Genomic DNA, 19,253 nt, shown 5'->3' with positions numbered 1-19,253 from the left:
AAGGTGGTTTTGGCGTTTCATCTGAATCATCCTATTGTGATTCCGTCCTGTTCTGACGCTTCTGCTCCTCCGGAGAAATTGGATGCTGTGCCTGCCTTGAAGATCTACGTCAAACGTACAACGAGGATGAGGAAAATTGATTCTTTGTTTGTGCTCTATGATGCGCAGAAAAAGGGTTGTCCTGCTTCCAAGCAGTCCATTGCTCATTGGATTCGATTTACTATCCAACAGGCCTATGTATCAGCAGCCTTACCTGCTCTTAAGTCTCAGCCCACTCTACTAGATCAGTGGGCTCTTCCTGGGTGGCTGCCCGTGGAGTTTCGGCCTTGCAACTGTGCTGGGCCGCTACCTTTTCAGGGTAGATCACCTTTGTGAAGTTCTACGGGTTTGATACTCTGGCCAAAGAGGATACCCAGTTTGGGCAGGTGGTGTTGCAGATGTTTCCACCCGTTCCTGCCCGTCCTGGAAGCTTTGGTACATCCTCATCGTACTAATGTGTCCCCAGTATCCCTTATGGATGCTAGAGAAAATAGGATTTTAAATACCTACCGGTATATCGTTTTCTCGTAGTCCATAAGGGATATTGGGCGCCCGCCTCTGTGCGGTTAATTTCTGCAGGTTCTCTGTTAAATGTTACATGTTCAGCTGTTGCTGTTTATGTAGCCGGCTGTTGCCGGTTAGGTTATGGTGTGCTGGTGTGTAAATCTCACCACACTTCTCATTATGTTCCTTCTCTCAAGTATGTCATTTCTCCTTCGGGCACTGTTTTACCTATAACTGCCTGTGGGAGGGGGAATAGAGGGGAGGAGCCAGCACACCCAGTGGAAGAAATTTAAAGTGCAGTGGCTCCTTTGGACCCCGTCTATACCCCATCATACTAATGTGTCCCCAATATCCCTTATGGACTACGAGAAAAGGATTTACCGGTAGGTAATTGAGATCCTATTTTTCCCGTGTCGACCTAGTGACCCAAGTCGACCTAAGTCTTGTCGAGCTAATGGTCGTATCCCTTCTGTTCTTTTGTTCTCCTGTTATGTGTCTGGTTTCAGTCTCGTTGTTAATGTTATGACTGTTCTCTCTCCTTTACTGTACTCTCTCTATCTTGGCTTTGTAAAAATAACTATTTCTTGTAGGCAGCTGGGAGAAGGGGGGAGGACATGTTCACACTCTTCGCATCTTTAGCTATACAAAAGTGTTCCAGTTTCCTCCTTGGAGTCGGAGTGACTTTCTGCTGATTGCCACTTGCCAACAGTGAAGCCACTACAGTGCTCGTGTTTGTGTTGTGTTTCCTTTAACACTCATGACCTTCAGATTCTGCAATGCTGTTTGTCCAGGCAATTGTATCTGCTTTATTTTCAACCCCCCTCAACCCTTTCCTCGGGAGTGCAATATTCATCACGTCATATGTGAGACCTGTTAAGTTCTGGGAGAGAGACTACAAGTAAGTGGTTTGGAGTAGAACAGGATTGTTTTTGTTGTACCATAAAGTTATAGGGGAGAATTCAATTATTATTATTATTATTATTATTATTACATTTTATTTATAGGGCGCCACAAGTGTTTCGCAGCGCCGTACAAAGGACAGTACAGGGAGACAAAACTTAGCATAACAGTAAATAAATAACAAAAATGGAGTGCAGGTAACAAAGAGCAACACAATTCTCAAAACATAATACAGCTTAGATGCAAGTAGCGAAGGAGTAATCATTGTACTACTTGGGGCTGGCGGCCATAAATAGAGATGAGCCTTAACCAGCAGGACAGAAAGCAGGTAAAGATGGTCGCTGAGTGAAATGTGTCAAGAAGAGGGTTTAGACAAGAGGAAAGAGGGCCCTGCTCTGAAGAGCTAACAATCTAGTGGGGAGGGGCAACAGACAGATGACATGAGGTGCAAGCAGGTAGAAGCCTGATGGTGGTATGCGAGCAAAGCAGAGAGATGTCCAAGGCATGGGGCAGGGCAATTACTGGCGAAAATGCGTTTTTTGCGCTAAAAAGACGCAAAATTGCCACAAATCATTCAATTCGCCAAACACCTTTTCAGTTGTCCGCAAAGCTTTTTTTATTTTATTTTTTGTGGTAATTTGACTGAATTTCAATTCACTAATTCTGAGTAGGTGATAAACTTGGGGAAAATCCCTATTTTAAGTTAAAAATGTCGGGATTCGGTTCTGAATACCTGGACACCCCCCTGAAAGACTAATTAGACATTTAGAAGTTTTTTTTTCATTTATCTTTAATTGGTCACTAATGGCATGTCATTTTTGGGGTTAAAAAGTGCAAAATTATGGAAATTAGGGTACAAAGTAGGGAACGGGTGTATTGGGGTGCTTTGAGTGGGACAAGTGTTTTTAGACTTGCAGATGGGAGTAATTGGTCTGTTTCCACTCCCTCCCCCCCAAAATGATCCAAATATATACTTACAGATGTGTCCTCTTACATCCTTGCTGCAATAGCGCAAAACAGCTGGTAAAAGTTGCGCCATGCCATGGTCGAACTCTAGAGGCGAGCACATTTTTGCGTGTTTTACAGCGAAGATGCATCTTAGACATAATGTAATAGGACGCACAAGTAGCTGCTGCTGATTTAAAATGATATGCGTCATGCCCATATTCTGTGTGATTGCACTTTCATCTGCATCCGAAATGCCACGTTAGTGTTTTCCATGAATCTTGTATGCAGATACAATCGCAGTCACACACAATATAGGCATGCTTCATATCCTTTTAATCAGCAGAAGCTGCTCATGCGTCTTATTACATGCGTCTAAGACACATTGTCACGGAAAAAAACTAAAGAAAAGACCCGTGGCGCTTCAGAGTCACGGCACTCATGTTATGTGTTTAATGCGACTTGTAGCGCACGGAACAAAGATATGAGGACACATCTGTATACCCATTTTTATGTACTCCAAATTTAATTGTAGCACTTATTTTGCTGAAAAAAAATAGCTTTCTCTAATTTTTTTTTTTACATTTATTAAAAAAATGCATATAACAGCCATTTGACCCAATTTAAGTACAAGAAATAGGTTTATTATGACCAATAGTAAACTTTTCTAATGTTATCCACTGTTTAGCTTTGTTGGGTGCGGACACATTAGAAATTTTTCACTTTCGGTACCAATTTCTAAGGCAATCCCGGTTTCACTAATTTGCATATGAATAGGGTGAATTGCAGGAGCGTGCATATCTGCTAATCGCTAAAAGTTGCAGCGATTTTCACCGATTATTGAATACCCCCTTAGTCCTTAGTATTACATGGTCATGAATAAATTTAAAATGTCTGCAGAAGGATGGTACTTGGCTAATTTGTATGGTCTTCATTTATTGAGATTTCCCCCTAATTGACCCCTGTGCGTATTTTAGGGAGAACTGTATCAATACGGCTTTACATTAAATGATACTACATACAGTAGATATGTATATATACCCCCATACACTATTTTGGAAAATTACTTGTCGTCTTGGAACGTTACTGCAGTGTTGGGTAAAGAATATTTATTTTTTTAACACCTTAAATCAGCGTTTCCCAAACTCCGCCATTACAGTGCAGATGGTTTAATAAGATTGATCGAGGGTACTAATTAAGTCACCTGTGCTCAAGTGTGGATTTCATTAAAACCTGTACTGTAATGGTGGGGTGTGGAAAGCTCTGCCTTAGTGTTTATCGTGTACAAGACCTTGTCATCTTCAAATGGATACGTCGTCTTTTCTTTAGAACTCTTTTTCTGTCTGTATTACAGTACAAAGCGTGTGGATCACTCAAATACAAGGCTGGCCTCTCAACTTGACCGGAACCCAGGTGAGAATTATCTTAATTGTTAAATATGGATTTCTCTAGAGAATTGCGTTATTGTGCTTTATCCTTTTTATTCCTTTATTTAACTTTGTGTCTTTTTATTTATTTATGTATGTGTTTCTATGTATCCAGTACAGTGCTTTCAACATTTTTGTAATACATTTACGTTGCAATTTTTTTGGTGTGTTTTTTTTTTATTTTATTTTTATAAAATGTATTTTATTTCAGGCCCAATTACTGTGAAGTGTTATGTAATGATGCAATCATAATTTTCAGCCATATTTCATTGACTAACCTTCCTGCAATGCTGTATAGTCTTGGAGACACAAACGCTTATTGCACGCCTATCATAGACAGATGTGCAATTAAATAGTATTTTATATACTTAATTATGGCTGGATCTTGAGACACTGCGCTACTACACATATGCTGATATATAAACAGTTTGTTCCACATATTTTGCTTTTGCATGTTTTGTGTAATATTGTGTAGCCCTCTGTCTTGTGTTCCTTTGTTAACCATGGCTTTAAGTGAAACCTGCATCTATGATATTGTGACATAGCTCAGCGTACCCTTGAGCATGCATTAGGTAAAACCTATCTCTCTTCTTTCTACTCAGGCTCAGATGATAACAACCTTAATTCCATTTTTTATGAGCACCTGACACGCTCCTTGCAGCACAGTCTGTGTGGGGATCTCCTGCTTGGACGCTGGAGCAACTACAACACTGGAGACTGTTTTATCCTTGCCTCTGATTATCTCAATGCCCTGGTACACCTTATTGAAATTGGAAATGGACTTGTCACCTTTCAGCTCAGGGGCTTGGAATTCAGAGGTAAGTCTGACGGTTCTTTCTCCCTCGCGTCATTGTAAATGCTGGTGTTGGCTAACAGGAGTCTTTAGATGTATATAGGCAGTGGGGAATTCTAATATTACACACTGATTGGGTTAGTGAGCAGTCCTTACTGATCTGCACTCCGTTCAGCTGCTGGACTCAGTGGGGGGAATTAAATTGTTTGAAAAGTCGGTTGGGTGTCTGTTTTTTCCTGTCCATTAGATAGGAGAAAACATACACCCAACTGACTTTTCAAACAATTGAATACCACCATTGAGTTCAACTTTCAGTGTCGCTGCAAGGGGACTCGTTGCCTCGCCGACAGGATTCTGCTGACTGTATAGTGACAGCCGGCATCCCGTCTGTGGGTTTCCCAAATGTTTTGCGTGTGAATGAATAAACAGAAGATTCGGCGTAAGACATGAACGTAGAATTGTACGAATCATGCAGACATGAATGAGAGACAGTACAGAGAGGAGCTCAGTCTGTGAGAGTTTATAAACCTCTGACTGTGCATACAGCGCCTGCGTGATATTTTGGAGCCTTATAAATAAGGGATCATTAGATGTATAGAGCAGATTTTTGTTTTCCAACTTTGACTGTGGTATATTGCACATATGTGGCATAAGTATGTGTCCTGTGTTGCAAAACGGCTCCTCTCGATGTGCGTAGTACCATGGGACACTGCTAGCACCAGGCGTCCAGGAGACTCTGCTGACTAATCTGATATGCAACACTTGTGTGTGCATATATATATATATATATATATATATATATATAAATACAAACAGAGAACCCAGCACTCACCAAAGTAAACTCACTTATCCTCAACAATTCAATAAATAAATGATGGGGGTTTAGTTGGTGGATTGGCCAATGCACGGAAGCCTGTATACCGATTCAAGGTACCCCACCTTCATACAGGTCCTACACTATCACAGAGTCTTAAAACCTGACTACCACACTGCTGCATCATCTGCCTGCTAGATGTAATGTGTACCTGCCACAGACTTTATGGCTTTTAAAGGCACACTAGTCACCTATTGCACTGGCTCAAAGATGATTGCTAAAAAACAGCTGAGACAGGTTCAGGATAATAAAGTCCACACAGGGGTGCATGAGAAAGCTAGTGGCCACGGCTAATAAGAGCTAACCATAGATTAACCCCTTCATATACACACAGAGTAAAAACCACAGCACTCACCGCACCAGAAGCGGGGCACAGCTATGCACTTACCACTCACAGGGTGGGGTGCATGTAACACTGCACTCTCCACCACAGAAGCGGGGTACACAGCTGTACTTACCACTCACAGGGCGGGGTGCATGTAGCCCATGACCACATCGCTCTAATAAATACAAACAGAGAACCCAGCACTCACCAAAGTAAACTCGCTTATCCTCAACAATTCAATAAATCAATATATATATATATAATGTGTGCGGCTGAGTCCCTGAATCAAAGTGCAATAATTTAGTGTCCGGGGTTTGTTTCCAATACTAGTTCCGTTGTGCTTCACACAAAGACTCAGTCGCACACAGATACACAAGTGTCGCATATACGGGGTAGTACGGATGGTGTAATGGTTAGCATTACTGCCTCACAGCACTGAGGTCATGGGTTCAATTCCCACCATGGCCTTAACTGTGTGGAGTTTGTATATTCTCCCCGAACTTGCGTGGGTTTCCTCCGGGTACTCCGGTTTCCTCCCACAATCCAAAAATATACTGGTAGGTTAATTGGCTCCTAACAAAATTAACCCTTGTGTGAATGTGTGTGTGTACATGTGGTAGGGAATATAGATTGTAAGCTCCACTGGGGCAGGGACTGATGTGAATGGACAATTATTCTCTGTAAAGCGCTGCGGAATATGTGTGCGCTAAATAAATAACTGATAATAAATAAATAAATATACAATGGGGTGTCCTAGTAGAATTACGTTAAGACTTAGATGCAGCTACAGTTAAAGTTACCCGATGCTAGCAGAGTCTCGTAGTACCTGGCGTCTCTCTCTCTCGCGCTGCATGGCGTGTTAAGGCTAGAGGTATAGTGATCTGATGGTCACACTTAAGGCCCTCTTAGATGGCATCGGCTACATAAGGAGGGTGTTATGAATGGAAACTGTGTGAAATGTGCCAGCCATCACGATCACTGATGAGATTTTATTCATTACACCAGCCATACATTGCTTTTATATCACATAAGTGATGGTCTTCATTTCTTTCATCCCCAAACTTACAGGCACTTATTGCCAGCAACGTGAGGTGGAGGCCATCACTGAGGGCGTGGAGGAGGATGAAGGCTTTTGTTGCTGCGAGCCTGGACATGTTCCCCACATGCTGTCTTTTAATGCCGCCTTTGGACAACGATGGCTGGCATGGGAAGTGTTGGTGACCAAGTACGTCCTAGAGGGCTACAGCATCACGGACAACAGTGCGGCCTCCATGCTGCAAGTGTTCGACCTTCGGAGAATTCTAACCACCTATTATGTTAAGGTATGAAACGTCCACATACTGAAATGCTTAAACCGGAACATTGTGCCAACGCAGTTTCTATATGACCTCTGTAGGACTTGTACATCGATACGTAGGGATATTAAGTGGCAGATTATTGTAAGGAAGGGCCATAACTAGGGGTGTGCCAGTGGTGCCGTCACACAGGTGCTGGCTACAGTGGGCAGCCAGTATCGCTGCTACAGAACTGCGCTTCCCGTGCTGGTCGTCTCGTCCCCTCTGCATGATATGTGCTCATAGGTCTGGTGGCGGCACCGTCACTGCCCTATTGCATTTGTTGCTGGCTAGCAGTATGCTGCCAGTATCGCTGCTGCAGAGCTGCACTTCCCGTGCTGCTGGCACAGGGCACACGGTCATCTTGTTACGCTGCTCTTGTAGGGTAAGCATCTTTGACAGGCAAAGGTTCATGGGTAAATATAGGAGGACAACAGTCTGTGACCAGTAATGATTAGACAGTTGTGTTATATTGTTGGCTGTAAATACGTTTACAAAACTGAAAACATTTATAAAGCATCAAATTAGATAATTAGATCCTTCCTTTTTCTCTATCGTCCTAGTGGATGCTGGGGTTCCTGAAAGGACCATGGGGAATAGCGGCTCCGCAGGAGACAGGGCACAAAAAGTAAAACTTTAGGATCAGGTGGTGTGCACTGGCTCCTCCCCCTATGACCCCCCTCCAAGCCTCAGTTAGATTTTTGTGCCCGGCCGAGAAGGGTGCAATCTAGGTGGCTCTCCTAAAGAGCTGCTTAGAAAAGTTTAGCTTAGGTTATTTATTTTACAGTGAGTCCTGCTGGCAACAGGATCACTGCAACGAGGGACTTAGGGGAGAAGAAGTGAACTCACCTGCGTGCAGGATGGATTGGCTTCTTGGCTACTGGACATTAGCTCCAGAGGGACGATCACAGGTACAGCCTGGATGGTCACCGGAGCCTCGCCGCCGGCCCCCTTGCAGATGCTGAAACGAGAAGAGGTCCAGAATCGGCGGCAGAAGACTCCTCAGTCTTCTTAAGGTAGCGCACAGCACTGCAGCTGTGCGCCATTTTCCTCTCAGCACACTTCACACGGCAGTCACTGAGGGTGCAGGGCGCTGGGAGGGGGGTGCCCTGGGAGGCAAATGAAAACCTTTTTTGGCTAAAAATACCTCACATATAGCCTCCGGGGGCTATATGGAGATATTTAACCCCTGCCAGAATCCGTTAAGAGCGGGAGACGAGGCCGCCGAAAAAGGGGCGGGGCCTATCTCCTCAGCACACAGCGCCATTTTCCCTCACAGAAAGGCTGGAGGGAAGGCTCCCAGGCTCTCCCCTGCACTGCACTACAGAAACAGGGTTAAAACAGAGAGGGGGGGCACTAATTTGGCGTAAGAAATATATAAAAAAGATGCTATAAGGGAAAACACTTATATAAGGTTGTCCCTATATAATTATAGCGTTTTTGGTGTGTGCTGGCAAACTCTCCCTCTGTCTCTCCAAAGGGCTAGTAGGTCCTGTCCTCTATCAGAGCATTCCCTGTGTGTGTGCTGTGTGTCGGTACGTGTGTGTCGACATGTATGAGGACGATGTTGGTGAGGAGGCGGAGCAATTGCCTGTAATGGTGATGTCACTCTCTAGGGAGTCGACACCGGAATGGATGGCTTATTTAGGGAATTACGTGATAATGTCAACACGCGCCAAGGTCGGTTGACGACATGAGACGGCCGACAAACAATTAGTACCGGTCCAGACGTCTCAAAAACACCGTCAGGGGTTTTAAAACGCCCGTTTACTTTAGTCGGTCGACACAGACACAGACAGGGACACTGAATCCAGTGTCGACGGTGAATAAACAAACGTATTCCTTATTAGGGCCACACGTTAAGGGCAATGAAGGAGGTGTTACATATTTCTGATACTACAAGTACCACAAAAGAGGGTATTATGTGGGATGTGAAAAAACTACCGTAGTTTTTCCTGAATCAGATAAATTAAATGAAGTGTGTGATGATGCGTGGGTTCCCCCCGATAGAAAATATGGGCGGTATACCCTTTCCCGCCAGAAGTTAGGGCGCGTTGGGAAACACTCCTTAGGGTGGATAAGGCGCTCACACGCTTATCAGAACAAGTGGCGGTACCGTCTATAGATAGGGCCGTCCTCAAGGAGCCAGCTGACAGGAGGCTGGAAAAATATCATAAAAAGTATATACACACATACTGGTGTTATACTGCGACCAGCGATCGCCTCAGCCTGGATGTGCAGAGCTGGGGTGGCTTGGTCGGATTCCCTGACTAAAAATATTGATACCCTTGACAGGGACAGTATTTTATTGACTATAGAGCATTTAAAGGATGTATTTCTATATATGCGAGATGCACAGAGGGATATTTGCACTCTGGCATCAAGAGTAAGTGCGATGTCCATATCTGCCAGAAGATGTTTATGGACACGACAGTGGTCAGGTGATGCAGATTCCAAACGGCACAAAGGTGTATTGCCGTATAAAGGAAGAGGAGTTATTTGGGGTCGGTCCATCGGACCTGGTGGCCACGGCAACTGCTGGAAAATCCACCGTTTTTACCCTAAGTCACATCTCTGCAGAAAAAGACACCGTCTTTTCAGCTTCAGTCCTTTCGTCCCTATAAGAGTCATATCTGCCCAGGGATAGAGGAAAGGGAAGAAGACTGCAGCAGGCAGCCCATTCCCAGGAACAGAAGCGTTCCACCGCTTCTGACAAGCTCTCAGCATGACGCTGAGACCGTACAGGACCCCTGGATCCTACAAGTAGTATCCCAGGGGTACAGTTTGGAATGTCGAGACGTTTCCCCTGCGCAGGCTCCTGAAGGCTGCTTTACCAAGGTCTCCCTCCGACAAGGAGGCAGTATGGGAAAAAATTCACGAGCTGTATTCCCAGCAGGTGATAATTAAATTACCCCTCCTACAACAAGAAAAGGGGTATTATTCCACACTATATTGTGGTACTGAAGCCAGAAGGCTAGGTGAGACCTATTCTAAATCTAAAAAAATTTGAACACTTACAAAGGTTCAAATCAAGATGGAGTCACTCAGAGCAGTGATAACGAACCGGGAAGAAGGGGACTATCTGGTGTCCCGAGACATCAGGGATGCTTACCTCCATGTCCCAAATTTGCCCTTATCACTAAGGGTACCTCAGGTTCGTGGTACAGAACTGTCACTATCAGTTTCAGACGCTGCCGTTTGGATTGTCTACGGCACCCCGGGTCTTTACCAAGGTAATGGCCGAAATGATGGTTCTTCTTCGAAGAAAAGGCGTCTTAATTATCCCTTACTTGGACGATCTCCTGATAAGGGCAAAGTCCAGGGAACAGTTGGAGGTCGGAGTAGCACTATCTCGGATACTGTTACAACAGCAGGGGTGGATTCTAAATATTCCAAAATCGCAGCTGATCCCGACAACAAGTCTCCTGTGCTTAGGGATGATTCTGGACACAGTCCAGAAAAAGGTGTTTCTCCCGGAAGAGAAAGCCAGGGAGTTATCCGAGCTAGTCAGGAACCTCCTAAAATCAGTGCATCATTGCACAAGGGCCATGGTAAAAAAATGGTGACTTCCTTCGAAGCAATTCCAGTCGGCAGATTTCATGCAAGAACTTTTCAGTGGGATCTGCTGGACAAATGGTCCGGATCGCATCTTCAGATGCATCAGCGGATAACCCTATATCCAAGGACAAGGGTGTCTCTCCTGTGGTGGTTACAGAGTGCTCATCTTCTAGAGGGCCGCAGATTCGGCATTCAGTTTTGGATGTTGGTGACCACGGAGGCCAGCCCGAGAGGCTGGGGAGCAGTCACACAAGGAAAAAATTTCCAGGGAGTGTGATCAAGTCTGGAGATTTTTCTCCACATAAATATAGCTAAGGGTAAATTTATAATGCTCTAAGCTTAGCAAGACCTCTGCTTCAAGGTCAGCCGGTATTGATCCAGTGGGATAAAACATCACGGCAGTCGCCCACGTAAATAGACAGGGCGGCACAAGAAGCAGGAGGGCAGTGGCAAAAACTGCAAGGACTTTTCGCTGGGCGGAAAATCATGTGATAGCACTGTCAGCAGTGTTTCATTCCGGGAATGGAAACTGGGAAGCAGACTTCCTCAGTAGGCACGACCTCCACCCGGCAGAGTGGGAACTTCATGGGGAAGTTTTCCACATAATTGTAAACCGTTGGGAATTACCAAAGGTGGACATGATGGCGTCCCGTCTGAACAAAAAACGGGACAGGTATTGCGCCAGGTTAAGAGACCCTCAGGCAATAGCTGTGGACGTTCTGGTAACACCGTGGGTGTACCAGTCGGTGTATGTGTTCCATCCTCTGCTTTTCATACCTAAGGTACTGAGAATTATAAGACGTAGAGGAGTAAGAACTATACTCATGGCTCCGGATTGGCCAAGAAGGACTTGGTACCCGGAACTTCAAGAGATGCTCACAGAGGACTTATGGCCTCTGCCGCTAAGAAGGGACTTGTTTCAGCAAGTACCATGTCTGTTCCAAGACTTACCGCAGCTGCGTTTGACGGCATGGCGGTGGAACGCCGGATCCTAAGGGAAAAGGCATTCAGGAAGAGGTCATTCCTACCCTGGTCAAAGCCAGAAAGGAGGTGACCGCACAACATTATCACCACATGTGGCGAAAATATGTTGCGTGGTGTGAGGCCAGGAAGGCCCCACGAAGAAATTTCAACTCGGTCGATTCCTGCATTTCTTGCAAACAGGAGTGTCTATGGGCCTCAAATTGGGGTCCATTAAGGTTCAAATTTCGGCCCTGTCGATTTTTCTTCCAGAAAGAATTGGCTTCAGTTCCTGAAGTCCAGAAGTTTGTCAAGGGAGTATTGCATATACAACCCCCTTTTGTGCCTCCAGTGGCACTGTGGGATCTCAACGTAGTTCTGGGATTCCTCAAAACACATTGGTTTAAAACCAGTCAAATCTGTGGATTTGAAGCATCTCACATGAAAAGTGAACATGCTCTTGGACCTGGCCTGGACCAGGCGAGTGTCAAATTGGTGGGTTTTTTCTCAAAAAAGCCCATATCTGTTTGTCCATTCGGACAGGGCAGAGCTGCGGACTCGTCCCCAGTTCTCTCCCTAAGGTGGTGTCAGTGTTTCACCTGAACCAGCTTATTGTGGTGTCTTGCGCCTACTAGGGACTTGGAGGACTCCAAGTTGCTAGATGTGGTCAGGGCCCTGAAAATATAGGTTCCAGGACGGCTGGAGTCAGGAAAACTGACTTGCTGTTATCCTGTATGCACCCAACAAACTGGGTGCTCTTGCTTTTAAGCAGACTTTTGCTAGTTGGATGTGTAATACAATTCAGCTTGCACATTCTGTGGCAGGCCTGCCACAGCCAAAATATGTAAATGCCCATTCCACAAGGAAGGTGGGCTCATCTTGGGCGGCTGCCCGAGGGGTCTCGGCTTTACAACTTTGCCGAGCGGCTATTTAGTCAGGGGCAAACACGTTTGTAAAATCCTACAAATTTGATACCCTGGCTAAGGAGGACCTGGAGTTCTCTCATTCGGTGCTGCAGAGTCATCCGCACTCTCCCGCCCGTTTGGGAGCTTTGGTATAATCCCCATGGTCCTTTCAGGAACCCCAGCATCCACTAGGACGATAGAGAAAATAAGAATTTACTTACCGATAATTCTATTTCTCGGAGTCCGTAGTGGATGCTGGGCGCCCATCCCAAGTGCGGATTATCTGCATTACTTGTACATAGTTACAAAAATCGGGTTATTATTGTTGTGAGCCATCTTTTCAGAGGCTCCGCTGTTATCATACTGTTAACTGGGTTCAGATCACAGGTTGTACAGTGTGATTGGTGTGGCTGGTATGAGTCTTACCCGGGATTCATAAATCCTTCCTTATTGTGTACGCTCGTCCGGGCACAGTACCTAACTGAGGCTTGGAGGGGGGTCATAGGGGGAGGAGCCAGTGCACACCACCTGATCCTAAAGTTTTACTTTTTGTGCCCTGTCTCCTGCGGAGCCGCTATTCCCCATGGTCCTTTCAGGAACCCCAGCATCCACTACGGACTCCGAGAAATAGAATTATCGGTAAGTAAATTCTTATTTTTTCTGTTACGTAAATGGGGTTACCCAACTACAAGCAAATATGTTGATGCTTTGTCCTAGTTTAGCACCTACTGTGCTGGTATATTGTGTGCAGAAACCAAATCTGGGTTCATTTGTAAGTGGTCGTGCTGTGTATTCTGCCCTCACACAGGTAACAGACCTCGTTGGTTCTTACTGTGCTCCAGCTGTTGCTTCCCAGTCAGGCTCTGAGAATGACAGAGCGTTAATGTGTCGCTCCTATGCAGATAACTAATAGGGCACTGTCATGCCTTTACCACAGAGGGTTCACACCATAGAGCCTGAGTCGTGTGCACACAGCAGTGTCTATTGGCGTTCACCCATCTGCAACTTTATGCAAATGTCACTACAAACTCCTTACCTTGTGTACATTTATGTGGCTGAATATTCAGGGTCTGAGATGCCCACTCTTTGCGCCCGTGCGGGCTGTTACCGGCTGGTGCGCCCGTGCGGGCTGTGTTACCAGCTGGTGCGCCCGTACCACCCCCACCATTGGTCTAACCTTTTTAATCTTGCTCCAGCTCTATGGCAGGTGCCATTTCTGCTTCTGACTTTTTTGCCTCCTATGAAGGCAGCTGCTTGCAGACGCACGCACCACTCCAGTAATACTGAGCAACCAGGTCTATGTGAATCGCTAGCCACCGCCCAGTAACACCCGCCACTTCCCCACTACACTTCTGATACTCTGACCCCATGAAAGCAGCACCTGTCTATGTGTGTGTGTACACACACTCTGTTTGCACGTTTTGACGTACAAGGAATGGCTCGTCTACAAGCGTGCGCTCTGAGTAAGTGAGCACTTGCTTTTGCTGGTAATGTCTGTATCTGATAGACTCTCATTGGCAAAGTAAAAGTATATGGTGACATATTACAAGTTGAAGCTCTCTGGAATGAGGCAGACCTGAAAGATAAGCGTGTCACAGTTTATGCTTCACCATAGTAAACAGATGTATTGAAAATATATTTTGCTAATCAGAACCATATTCTAAAAACTTTTCCCTAATTTACAATTGGAAAGGAGAACGCACATGAGGGTGATCCTCTGGGGTGGAAAGGGTTAAGTTACAGTGATGAAGAGACGTGCGTAAATGAATGTGTTCATTCTCTTGCTCTCCACATCTTTGTGCTTAGGGCATTATCTACTATGTGACCACGTCTGCCAAACTGGAGGAGTGGTTGGCTAACGAGACTATGCAGGAAGGCCTCAGACCATGTTTTGATCACTGTTATGTGGATGTGGACCCTACATTCAATCCGAACATCGATGAAGACTACGACCTCCGCTTGGCTGGCATTTCACGAGAGAGCTTCTGTGCGAGCTACCTAAACTGGATCAAGTACTGTTCCTCCAGGAGAGAGAAGGTGAGAATACAGTATGTTTCTCACACAGAATTGACAGACCGATTCAGGGGCAAAGTTACTAAGATTCGTGTTATGGCCGCGTTTAAACTCTGCTGGTTACGAACGTACTCTGGCATGATTTTTATTTTTGTTTGTTTTTTCAATTCCCAGTAATTTACTAAGCACCCATGGTTGCTGGATTCGTGTTTACCGATGGTGCATGCATTCGTGTTTGGCTGCCATCTTTGTTGGCAGCCAAACACTGGCGTACATGAAGTCCGCTTGGATCTGACTGATCTGAGCAGGGCTTCTTTGTGTAACAGTATAATAAAGAGTTAAAAATAATACTGCTTGGGGCCCCTCCTCATAAGTATAACAAGCACCGGGTCCTGGCTCTAAAAATACAGGAGTGCCTCACTCAATATTTCCTCTGTATTTAAAGAACCATCACCGGGCTCTTTGACTGGCCCATGTTCCAAAAATTTTGGGGGGAAATAATGTAGAGGTCCTCTGTATTTTTAAAACCAGCACCGGGCTCCACTATGCAAGGAGATAATGCCACAACCGGGGCACATTTTTATATTTGTCCCTGCAGACATAGCTCCCCCCCTGCCCTCGTAGCCTGTGTTCTCTGAGGAAGTGGGGATCCACCCCCTCCAAGCACCCTAGGTCTGAAGCCCGAGGCTATGCTCACCACCCCTAGGCTGTGGGTGACTAGTTCATTTCTTTGTGTAAAAGTAAGATTTAATATTGTTTTACTTGTGGAACTACAGGTCCCAGCAAGCTTCAGCGTGCTGGTACTTGGAGAACCACAAGTACCAGCACGCAGGGCATTAAAGGGGCCAATTGGTTCCACTAGTAAAACAAATGTTACAATAAAGATAGTACACACACACTTTTATATAGTACAACTTTAATTTAAAAAAATGCTTGCGCACTAACATACACGCATACCTACCGTCCCTCGTAGCGTTTCGATCCCATTGTCCCGTAGAAATCCATAGGTTGTCTGTAAAAAAACAAAAATAAATAAAATACCTAATTCCAGTGTAGATCGGTCCTCTTCTTTCCATCCAGGCATCCCAGAAGTCAATAAAATAATGAAATACCCGGTCCAGCAGACATATAGAATCCATGTATACACACGGATTCTCTTTCCCAAATGGTGGGCATCCACGTGACATCTGTCACTTGGGTACCCACCAGTCAGTTGGAGAGTGCCACGTAGTAGCGCTTTCCTGATTGGCTAAGCGCTCCTGAGCTGTCACTCAAGAGGAACCCATATGCTTCAATGAGGAAAAATCCCCATTGAAGTCTGTGGTGGGAACCGGCGGTCTGCGGTAAACCACAAGGTTAATGGAGGTCAGCCACAATCTTGATCTCAATTAATCTTGTGGCTTACCGCAGAACACCGGTTATGCTTAGGAGGGGGGAAACCACACAGTTATTTTGTTTTTTATTTCAAACACTTTTGCCCAGAGAAGAACTGCACAGATCTCATGGATCAGAGAGGTTTCTCAGAACACACTGCTCAAGAGCACTTCTATTTGAAAGATGCATTTTGTGCCGATTCACGGTTGTGTTTGCAGAAACTAATATTGGTACATTTCTGGGTTGTAGTGGTGCCTATAGAAAGTCCTATTGAGTTTGCCCGATTTATTTATTCGTACGTCTATTCGACTGTGTGTTTTATTTGAGCAAACTCTTCCGTATTTTGTGTTTAGTAGATTACCAAGATGCATTTTACAGTCATGAATGCAATCTCTAACACGAATGATCGTAAATTTACCCCTTTGTGTGTAACCCAGTAGTGCTTTCCTATGGAAAATAGTGCTGGCCTGTTTACCCTGTCTAAAGGGCAGGCAACAGTCTGATCTGCATCTTGCTCCCAGCATGCTTTGCAGCTTGCAGTCACGTCACTAGTGGCTTATACAGTCAGGGCAGTTTCCTAATATTCCCGAATATAGGGTGCAGCTTCTAAGTAGTTGTTTCCAGTATGAGGATAAGGCAGTTCTCAAATCATTACGATTTTGTGTAACTACCATTAGGACACTACATACTGTGTAAATAATGGAAATTTGCTGCTTTATTATTTAGCCCCTCGAAGCAGATAAGGATTCTGCCTTGGTGACACTTTGTTATGGACTTTGTATACTGGGGAGAAGAGCCCTCGGCACAGCTTCCCATCACATGTCCAGGTAAGTTGCATTTTGCAGTGTTGACTTCAACCATGGTTGCCTACATATTGTGCTGTAAGTAGATATTTTGCATTCCAATTTACAATTCTATTTTACTGTACGGCACTGGTTTCTAAATATCAATAGAGGGTTCCAGGTCAGTAACCAGTCAGAGCACTTCATCTTCTACATCCCCCAGTCCAGGCATGTCCAAACTGCGGCCCTCCAACTGTTGAGAAACTACACATCCCAGCATGCCCTGACACAGCTTTTGCATTCTCTGACAGCAAAACTGTGTCAGGGCATGCTGGGATATGTAGTTTCACAACAGCTGGAGGGCCGCAGTTTGGACATGCCTGCCCTAGTCAGAAGCAAGAGCGTTTTGTTTGTTTTTTAGGGTGCGTTTATCTAGTGTGCTGACTAGGCAGCACCAGTTTTGAATAAAATATTTCCTCATTTTTTTATTTTAGTTTTTATACTACTGTTGCACTGCAAGTGACAACTGTGTCGCTGTCCAGCAGCTTTGCACACTAACGGGCAGATGTATTAAGCCTGGAGAAGTGATAAAGTGGACGGTGATAACCAGCCAACCAGATCCTGTCTGTCAAGTTACAGGTTGGGTTTGAAAAAATGACAGGATCTGACTGGCTGATGCTTTATCGCTTCTCCAGGCTTAATACATCTGCCCCCTAGTGCTGGGAGGGGAGTATAGACCACAGTGTACGCGGTGAGGGTATGCCGCTTTATGATCTATACCCATACAGGCAGGATATAGCCTCCAGGCTAGTATTGGGGTTCCAGTGCATAAGTGCAGGATTTGCCCGTTTTGACTGCATGTTTGTGAACTTCAAACTCCTGTTTAGCACGCTTATCCCCTCATAGGAAAGCTCGCATTAAGCTAACAGAACCTCAGAAATGATTCCTATGTCTCTTAATCAAGGGAAGTAATAGTGCTTTATTTGTTTTCCTGTCATTGGGTTTTTTTCATGTTCTGTGGTATTTTGATTTGATAGTGGTTCATTCTTTCTAGTAGGATGTATAAAAGACCAGCGCACATATGTTAAGAAAGATACACTGTATACTGAGGGATCTGTATGTGTGCGTTAAAGAGATGCATCTTGATTTCATGTACTTTGCTTACTCTAATGTGGTCAACACAGTCTGGTGCTTTTCTAGGAACCACATACTGTAGTTATGGAATCAGGCAGACGCTTACTGAATGAGCATAGTGTTATAGTGGTGCACATATATTAAATAAATAAATAAATAAAAAATTATATATATATATATATATATATATATATATATATACATATAAAAATGTATTTATTTTTCTGTTCTGTTTACCAGAGTCCATTTCAGGCCATGTGTTTAGCTACGTATGGCTTGTCCAGTGTACCGCATTAGTGGGGGTCAATTCAGTTAGATGCGAGTTTACACAAGCAAGCTTACATAGCGCAGTGTGCACACGCCGGCAAAATGCAATGTTCTGTTAGAAATAACTGTTCACGGGCCTCATTGCAAGGTTGTGGGACTTTACTGCAAATGGCCAAAGTGCATGAAGAAGTTTGGTTAAGTCACGGATTTAACCATATTGTCTGAACAACAGGTATTGTCCATTTTCCAGTGTCTGGGAGCAAATGGTGGATTGTCATTTGCTCTCATCCATTACCAGATTTTCATTCCAACCAGCCAGATCTGGCAGATGATCTGCCAGATAATTGTATAGTGTATGTCCAGCTTTAGGTGGATGCCCTTTGCCCAATTTGTGATGCCACAGTCGGTTTGCTGTGTTTTACAGTTGATAGCGCCAATCCTTGCTAATCCTGCTTGCCCAATGACATTAGGAATATCCATAGCTGAGCTAGTAAATTGCCCTAAGGTGCTGGGTGAGGAGAATATTCCTTAAGTGTCCCGAAAACCTAAAAAAAAATTGGTTCAAAACCCAGGTCGGTGAGAACCCTCAGGCTTGTCATGCGATCCCCACAGATGAACCACCTTGGGCTGAGTACGTCAGTTCAGGTATTGCAAAGGTCTCCACATCTACGGAGACTGTTTTATAATCAACCTTTTTTGCTAGACTGTCAGGTTCCATTTCTCTGCACTGGTCCAGTCATGTAAAATAACTGACAAAACTGATGTAGAAAGGGAAAGTCTAAATGATTGTGACGTCAGCCCCTGTAGCAAGTTTACGCGCCTTCCACCTGTACACACAGCCTGATGCTCCAATAGCCAATGCTATATGTCTGTGAATTACGTCGTTCACATATATATCAGGTGTATACACCCGCTGACAGGCTCACGATACATATGCTGTTCGCGCAAACAGCCAGTATAGGGGGTTATTCAGAGTTGTTAGCAAACCAAAAAAGTTAGCAATTGGGCAAAACCATGTTGCACTTCAGGTGTGGCAGATGTAACAAGTGCAGAGAGATCAGATTTGGTTGGGGTGTGCAAACTGAAATCTAAATTGCAGTGTAAAAAAAAATTGGTCAG

General features: G+C 44.7%; 1 protein-coding gene across 6 annotated transcripts in view; it reads left to right on the top strand.

Annotated features, from left to right (window-relative positions):
* The window catches only part of PCNX1 (pecanex 1), a 171,345-nt gene that overhangs the window by 134,739 nt on the left and 17,353 nt on the right, over positions 1-19,253 (top strand). For all 6 annotated transcript variants that reach the window (XM_063947281.1, XM_063947284.1, XM_063947285.1 and 3 more), the window contains 6 exons: positions 1,312-1,441; positions 3,743-3,801; positions 4,418-4,633; positions 6,876-7,129; positions 14,371-14,601; positions 16,678-16,778. In XM_063947281.1, the coding sequence (XP_063803351.1) occupies positions 1,312-1,441; positions 3,743-3,801; positions 4,418-4,633; positions 6,876-7,129; positions 14,371-14,601; positions 16,678-16,778 (991 nt within the window). The remainder of the gene's footprint in view (positions 1-1,311; positions 1,442-3,742; positions 3,802-4,417; positions 4,634-6,875; positions 7,130-14,370; positions 14,602-16,677; positions 16,779-19,253) is intronic.

The sequence above is a fragment of the Pseudophryne corroboree genome, chromosome 12 (assembly GCF_028390025.1).
Source record: "Pseudophryne corroboree isolate aPseCor3 chromosome 12, aPseCor3.hap2, whole genome shotgun sequence".
NCBI lineage: Eukaryota > Metazoa > Chordata > Amphibia > Anura > Myobatrachidae > Pseudophryne > Pseudophryne corroboree.
Note: the sequence above shows the minus strand (reverse complement) of the source record. Positions and strands in the feature narration are given on the sequence as shown.